This window comes from Elephantulus edwardii, unplaced genomic scaffold (assembly GCF_000299155.1).
Source record: "Elephantulus edwardii isolate Elephantulus edwardi_28Jun2011 unplaced genomic scaffold, EleEdw1.0 scaffold00176, whole genome shotgun sequence".
NCBI lineage: Eukaryota > Metazoa > Chordata > Mammalia > Macroscelidea > Macroscelididae > Elephantulus > Elephantulus edwardii.
In genome coordinates this window covers 1,563,214-1,571,225 of record NW_006399926.1, presented here as the reverse complement: position 1 = coordinate 1,571,225, position 8,012 = coordinate 1,563,214, and the positions used below count along the sequence as shown (strand labels likewise).

At 45.8% G+C, this 8,012-nt stretch overlaps 1 protein-coding gene across 1 annotated transcript in view; it reads left to right on the top strand.

Moving 5' to 3' along the window:
* The window catches only part of SEMA4A (sema domain, immunoglobulin domain (Ig), transmembrane domain (TM) and short cytoplasmic domain, (semaphorin) 4A), a 20,907-nt gene extending 12,895 nt beyond the window's left edge, over positions 1-8,012 (top strand). The window contains exons 11-15 of the mRNA XM_006895911.1: positions 3,915-4,095; positions 6,075-6,193; positions 6,320-6,477; positions 6,731-6,831; positions 7,429-8,012. Of these exons, the coding sequence (XP_006895973.1) occupies positions 3,915-4,095; positions 6,075-6,193; positions 6,320-6,477; positions 6,731-6,831; positions 7,429-8,012 (1,143 nt within the window). The remainder of the gene's footprint in view (positions 1-3,914; positions 4,096-6,074; positions 6,194-6,319; positions 6,478-6,730; positions 6,832-7,428) is intronic.

The following is an 8,012-nucleotide window of genomic DNA, read 5'->3' as shown; positions in this document are numbered from 1 at the left end:
TACCAGTCAGTTTCAATTTGATGGTACACACACAAAAAACAATAATAATAAAACCCCCTTTTTTCTTTTGCTTTTTTAAAATAATTTTAATGAACATTTACAGAGAATTTGGATTTCCATTCATTCATTGCTGCACTTCTCTCCCCGCCCAGCCCTCTCCCCCCGCCCCCCCCCAAAGAGGGAGAGGAAGTGCCAGCGAGGCTTTTCTTGAAAAAGCCTACAGCACCCAGTGAAGTTCTTTCCTTTATGATGCTTACCATCTAATGTGTTCTTTTTCGTATTTTTTTTCCTGAACCTCTTGGTCTGGTCTTCTGGGTTGGTTTCTTTTAAAATTCTTTACTGTTTCCAGTTTTTATTCTAGTCTCTGGTAGAGTTTCTCTAGTTTATATACCAATCCATGAGGTTTTTGTTCATTTATGCTGAAATATTTAGTATCTAAGACATTCAATCTTTTGAACATACCTTTTATTTTTTTAAAATAATGATTTATTATAGATCATTTCCAATGTATAAAAAGTAAACAATGATATGCTGAACCTCAAAGTGCTCCTCAGCCAGCTTCAAATTATAATCAAATATATATATTTTATACCCCACTCACTCCCACACTTAATATTTTGAAGCAAATTGTGAACATCATATAATTTAATTAATGGATATTTTAGAATAGAGGTATAAAATATAAGAGCAATTTTAATAATTTTAAAAAATTGTATATGTAGTCAGTATTCATTTTTCCAGTTTATTATTATTCTTAGGTGCTGTCAAGTACAACTCCTAGCAACCCTATAAACAATAGATCTGAACCCTGCCCTCTCCTCTACCAATCTCAGAATCTCTAACACACTGGAGCCCATTGCTGCAGGCACAGTGTCAGTCCACCTGCCTAAAGGTCTTCCTCTTCTTTGCTGGTGCTCTGCCTTTCCAAATATAATGGTCTTTTCCAAGAAATAGCCTCTCCTAGCAACATGCCCAAAATGTGCAAGACAAAGCCTTCCATTCTTGCTTCCTTCCAACAAGGTGCAATCTGGCTTCACCCTCTCCAAGACATGTCTGTTGTCAGCACCACTGGTGGGATGGTATCATCCAAGATTCCCAAGACGTATCTGTTTTCTTGGCAGTCCATGGGATGTAAGAGAAATTTTAATAATAATTTAAAAAAATTATGTATTCAGTGTTCAAATTTTCAATAGTCTTGTGAATATCATTAAGTGTTTGGAATGTTTTTCCTATTCTTTTCTTCTTTTTAATATATAGTTTGAATAAAAATTTAACTAAAGTTATAGACTCCGGTGGCCTAGTTTTGTGCTCTATCTCCTTATTTTGATGTTTCCATTTAGCTTCTTCCTCCAATGAGTAATTAAACTACTTCTTTGTGGTTTTGGGTTTTTTTAGGCTCAGAGTTCCAGAATTATCATCTGTATCCATTATCTTTGCTTTTTAGTGTCCTAGGGGAAAGGGTCTGGGCTACCATCTGTCTAGTCTGTTGTCTTATCTCCATTATTTTCTGTAAATTGATAGGAAGTTGCATCTAAAGCCCTGGTCAGATTTAGGTTTGATTTTGGGGACAAGGCTCCTTCATCTTGGTTGTGTGCTCTTGTCCTTCAAGAAGCATCTAACATCTGTTGCTCTCTTGTGAAATGAGAAATATTCCTCTTTGTAGTAATCAGTTCCTGTTTCATGCTTATATTTTCTTATTTCTCTGAGGGTAATAACGATACTTTTCTATGAAGTTTTCTTCACTTTGAATAATTTGTTTCCTCTTGGATATTTGGTTTTCCTTTCACTATTTGTTTTGGTCTCATTCATGTTGATGAGTTTGCCCACACATCTGATAATTTTTGACTATATACTTCTATTTAAGAGTAGAGAATTGCAAGATGTTGCACTGCAATCCCAGAGGTATGTGGTTCAAATCCACCAGATGCTCTGCTGGAGAAGGAGGGGGCAATCTCCTCCTGTACCGGTCAGATCTGATATGATGGTACACATAAAAATAATACAATAAAAATTAAAAAAAAAGAGTAGAGAATTGTAAAATTGTTTCAAAACTACAGCTCTTATTATTACTTACTAGTAAAATGGATTCTGTTTTAACTCCACTCGGGATGATCTGTTGCTGCAGTGTATTGTTGAGTCAGCACCAACCCGTAGCTGACATGGTTTTAGAAGCAGGAACACACACAGGAGGAGATGGCCCATCTCTCTCCCATGGAACAGCTGGTGGATTCAAACAATGTACCTTTGGACTAGCACCAGAGTTCCTTACCTCGGAGCCATCAGAGTTCAAATTGTACTTGACAGCATCTAACAACAAGGATGATCTAAGGGAACTCTGGTGGCTCACTGGTGAGAAGTTGCGCTGCAATCTCAAAGGCACATAGTTTGAATCCAAGCTTCTCCACAGGAGAAAAATGGACAGTCTTCTCCTGAGCAATTTACAGCCTCAGAAAACCCGCTGGAAGCTTAGCTATGAGTGGCTTCTGACTTGACAGCACACAACAACAGAGACTGACTACATCTCCAGTGTTAGGGCAGGTGTGGAAGGGGTAGTCATACATCTTTGTGCAACTTGGAGAAGATCTACCTGCATCTTAAATAGATATTTAAATAATTATCTTTGTTGAGGCTCTTGTTTAGGGAACTCTGATGGCCTCATGGTAAAAAGCAGTGCTGCAAGCTCAAAGGCATGCGGTTTGAATCCACGATCTGCTCCATGGGAGAAGGATAGACAGTCTCCTCCTGTGCAAATTATTGCTTCTAAAACCCAGCTGGAGAGTAAGCTGTCAGTTCCAACTTGACAGCACATCAGCCTCTTGTTGACTTAAACTTCACTTCCAGAGATAACAGACATCACCAATTCATGAGCTTTTAGGGATTCTGCTTTGTAGATGATGATGGTTGGGTGCTTTCCTCAGAGCTGATTTAAGATCTTCTTTTTTTCTTTTCCTTTATAGCACAGTCATTTATCATTTGTCTGTTTGCTTGCCAGTGTCCAAAATGTGGCTCCTTTTGCCTCTTCTTTTATAGAGTTATGATTTTAAAAGTCCCTTTAGGAAGAAGCAAGAGTACATACGTGTGTTCATTTCTAGAATCTAAAGGAGATGTAAATGTTACTAGTTTACAGATGAAGAAGTTGAAACTCAGACAATAATATCTGAGAACTTTTTTTTTTTTACTCTTGTCACTAGCAGTGCTGAGACTGGCCCTTAAGACCATGCTCCAGATCAGAATATTGCTCCAGAGTCACAGTATTCTGGGGCTGGCAGGGCCTTTAGTGAACAACTGGGCCAACCATTCCACTTTACAAGAGAGAAAAGAGCCCCACATCAGAGAAGGGGCTTTCCTGTAGCAGCAGCAAATTCCTACAAACCAGCATGAGAAACACTCCCGGTGACATCAACCGTTATTGTGACCTCTGTCACCCCGTCATTGACTCAGCAGACATTTATTGAGCACTGACTATGCCAAGTTCTGCACCAGGCACTGGGGCTACAGATGTGAGTAAAAAATTATCCTCATCTGCAGAGAGCCCTCCCTGTGCTTCCTGCTGGCCACCAGGCACCCCGGATGAAGGTGATAGTAACAACGCTGTCTCTTACTGAGTACTTTGTGCATCCTGCACGCTGTTCTGTTCACTCTTTGCATATTAGTGCAGCTCACCTTCACAGCAAACCTATGAGGTAGGACTTGGTAACGTCTCATTTCACAGTCGAGGTAACTGCCACACAGAGGCTGAAATTCAGTTAGGAAGCTCCAGAGTCTGAGCATTCCGAGATGAGGACGGCATGGTATAAGCCATGAGGAAGGGAGGCAAAAAAGGGCAGCTGCCCGAGGAGGTGGGGTAGCAGGAGGCAAAGGTAAACCGCTGTAGGGAAGGGGAGAGACGCCTGACCTGTTTGTTTCCCTCCCAGTGTTCTGTAGGACCCTCCTCGGATAAAGCCTTGACCTTCATGAAGGACCATTTCCTAATGGATGAGCAGGTGGTGGGGACACCCTTATTGGTGAAGTCTGACGTGGAATACACAAAGATTGTGGTGGAGACAGCCCAGGACCTTGAAGGGAGAAGCCATCTGGTCATGTACTTGGGCACCAGTGAGTAAAGGGCTCCAGGACTCCCCTCAGAAGGCAAGATTTCGTCCTAGGTGGAGGAGGGAAGCCTTTGTGTTTGTTTGTTTGTTTAACCAGTGTTTACTGACCACTTACTATGTACCTTGCATCTTGATCTCGCTAGGCTTTAAAATATAGTGGAGTGGGGAGCAAAGCAACCCAATTATTTTCTTTTTTTTCCTTTTTTTATTTTGTGTGTGTGTGTACCGTCAAATCAGATCTGACTGGTACAGGAGGAGATTACTCCTTCTCCAGCAGAGCATCTGGTGGCTTTGAACTGCATATCTCTGGGATTGCAGTGCAGCTTCTTGCCACTACACCACCGGAGCTCCCTAACCTGTTCTTTTCTGAGCTTTACATTTTGCTTCAGGAGACAGACATAGAGGTCTTTGGTGGCCTTAACAAAAGCTGCTTGACTTGTGAGGAGAGGTAGCCATGGAAGAGGGATGAAGAGTAAATAGGTGAAAGGGAGCTGGAAGTAGCAAGCACAGGACTCATTTCTGGAAGCCTAACTGAAGGGAAGATATGAAAGGGTGGTGATTGGATTGGGCGTGGGATCCAACAAGATTTCTTTTTTGAAAGATGCAAGAGAATGGGGATTCAGCAGGAAGGGAGATAGTGAAGAGATGGTCAAGAGAAGGGACAATTGGCAGGTAAAGAAACTGAGGGAGCAGAAGGTAGGAGTCCAGAACACTGGTGGAGGAGATGGCTTTGGATGGAGGAGGGATAACCGGCACCTCTCAGGGATAGGAGTGAAGTAGGGTCAGATGCCGTGGGTGTGTCATTTCAGGGGCCAGGGATCGCTGAAGGTTTTTTAAATTCCCTAGAATTTAGGAGGAAACTGATTATAAGCTGGGAGTGAAGAAGTAGAAGAGATGGGAGGTAGAAATGGCAGAAGAATGAGGAGCAGGTTCACAAAGTTGTGTGGAAAAAGGGAGAGTCAGCAGAAAGATGTGGGAAGATTGGCAGACGTTTTAGGGTCCCACTGAGGTGGAGGACCATGAGCTGCAAGTGAAGCAGCCCACCAACAGCAGTCATTCTTTCAGGACATGTTTATTGAGCGCCTGCTCTGTAGTTCCCAAGTGGCACATGTGGTCAAGCATGCTACAGTAATGGGGAGGCTGGCAGTGTGATCCCACCCAGAGGCACCTCAAAGCCAGAGCTGTGATCTCCTTCCGGAAGGAGCTTTGAGACCTCGGTGGAAGGCAGTGCTGCTCTGAACATAGGGGTTTCCATGAGTCAGAATCAACTCATTGGCAACTGTTTTTTTGTTGTTTTTAATCTTCCAAGAACAGTGTCAGTTGTGTACAAATCTGATAAAAATACAGCAGTGAACAAAACTGATAAAAATCTCAGTCTTTTTGGAGTGGGAGGAGACAGACAGTAGACATACCAAATGAGGAAATTACATAATATGTTATGAAATTAGAGCAGGGTGAGAGGGAGTCAGGTTGCAGTTTTTTAAAGGTTGTTAGGGTAGATCTCACTGAGGTCAAGTTCTGCTGGAGGTAGGAGGCAGGTGATGAGTTTTCTGCCCAAAACCCAAACCCACCGCTGTCCTGTCCATTCTGACTCACGGAGACCCTCCACTGGGTGTCTGAGGCTGAAAGTCTTTGCAAGAGGAAACTGCCTACTTCTCTCCCACCTTTCAGCAGTTCACCTTGCCACCAGGGCTCCTCCTGTTTTCTACAGAAGTGATTAAATGCCCACTTCACATAGGTTTGCTCAAGGTTGGGGTTTTGTTAGGCCACTGCAAAGAAAGGGCAGAAAGCAAGGGGATTTAAGCCATGTATAAGAGAGAGCTCCCTCTGCATAGGATTGAGGAAACAGTCCAAGTGCTTTGTGTCTATGCACATTGGACTTCAGGAGGAGCTTCCTGACAGTGTGGGAGGCCTCAGGAGGCAAGGAGAAGGGAGAAGGCCTGGATGAGGTGAGCAGATGCCACCTCTCTTGTCTCTGCACAGCCACGGGGTCCCTGCACAAGGCAGTGGTGAGTCAGGGCAACAGTGCTCGTCTGGTGGAGGAGATCCAGCTGTTCCCTGCTCCTGAGCCTGTTAGGAACCTGCAGCTGGCACCTGCTCAGGTGGGAAGGGACCTGTCCCTCAGATGTCCTTCTGGTGGGCCAGGGCCTTGGGAATCTGGCCAAGGCCCTCCCAGTTCTTTACTGGGTGGGTCTGCAGCCCCCTCACATTCTTCATTTATTTTGAAGGGTGCAGTGTTTGCAGGCTTCTCAGGAGGTGTCCAGAGGGTGCCCCGAGCCAACTGCAGCGTATATGAGAGCTGTGTGGATTGTGTCCTTGCCCGGGACCCCCACTGTGCCTGGGACATGGAGTCCCGAACTTGCCGCCTCCTGTCCACGCCTTTTCTGTGAGTGCCAGTAACAGATGGTAGCCATTGGTCTGCCAGGACCTCCATTCACTTTAAGATTGTACCTCCCCATTGTGGGGTCCTCCCTCCTGGGGTCTCCAGGCAGTCCTGGGTTTCTCCTCCTGTCCTCTGCTCTTTCTTGTCTCCTGAGCCCACCTACTACCCACAGCACTGCCCTCCCTCTCCCTTCCCCACTCCTCTGCCTACTTTTATCTATTTCAGAGGATTGCTTTTGCTTTCCCTGACCCCTCAGGAGCTCCTGGAAACAGGACATAGAGCAGGGGGATCCAAGATGGGCATGTGCCAATGGCCCTGTGGGCAGGAGTCACCAGCCTCAGAGCCGCCCCCAAATCAGTGAGTATGGGGCTTGGGGGGGGGGCACAGACACTGTCAAAGGTTTTGGATCTAGGGTGGGTATTCCTGCCCATTTTGTCCTCTGCACCTGCCTAGCTTAAGACCCAGGCACTCAGAGCAAGGGTGGATGTGGGTCCTAGTTATAAAGAGTTAGTTGTCAGAACTGACTCAAAGCTGACCCTCCAGTAAGTTTTCAGAGGCTGTAAATCCTGTGGGAAGAAATTGCCCATCTTTTTCCCACAGAGCAGCTAGTGGATTTGAACTGCTTATCTTTAGATTGGCAATGCAGCTCCTTACCACTAGGCCACCATAGGCTATCAGGTGGAAGGACAAGTATTCTAAGCCAAGATTCAAGACTGAGATTGAAGTTGATTTTGATGTCAGAGATGGAGTTACATTTCAGGGTGAAAGGATAAGGTAAGACTAGAGGTTGGTTTGGGGTCCAAATGGGATAGGAAAAAGGTCAGAGTTGAGATTAGTAGTTGAAATGTAACTTGGGAGAGTAATGAAGATGAAAGTTGAGGTCCAAATGTAAGGTTGAGGCTCACCTGTTTCCTTCCTCAACCCTTAACTCTTTAACGCCATTTCCTTCTACAGTTAAAGAAGTCCTGGCCGTCCCCAACTCCATCCTGGAGCTCCCCTGCCCCCACCCCTCAGCCTTGGCCTCTTACCACTGGAGTCATGGTGCAGCAGCTGTCCCAGAAGCCTCTTCTTCTGTCTACAATGGCTCCCTCTTGCTGCTCCTGAGGGATGGAGTTGGGGGTCTGTACCAGTGCTGGGCCACTGAACGGAGGTTCTCATACCCTGTGGTCTCCTACTGGGTGGACAGCCAGGACCAGCCCCTTGCCCTGGACCCTGAACTGGCAGGCATTCCCCGTGAGCGTATGGAGGCTCCGCTGACCAGGGCCGGTGGTGGGGTTGCCCTGGCTGCCCAGCGGTCCTACTGGCCCCATTTCCTCACAGTCACTGTGCTTCTCGCCTTAGTGCTTTCAGGAGCCCTCATCTTCCTCCTCGCCTCCCCACTGGGGGCACTCCGAGCCCGGGGGAAGGTCCAAGGCTGTGGAAATCTCCCCCCTGGGGAGAAGGCCCCACTAAGCAAGGAGAAGCCCCACAAGCCCCCTAAGACCTCTGCCAGTGACGTGGATGCGGACAACAACCACCTGGGCACTGAGGTGGTGTGA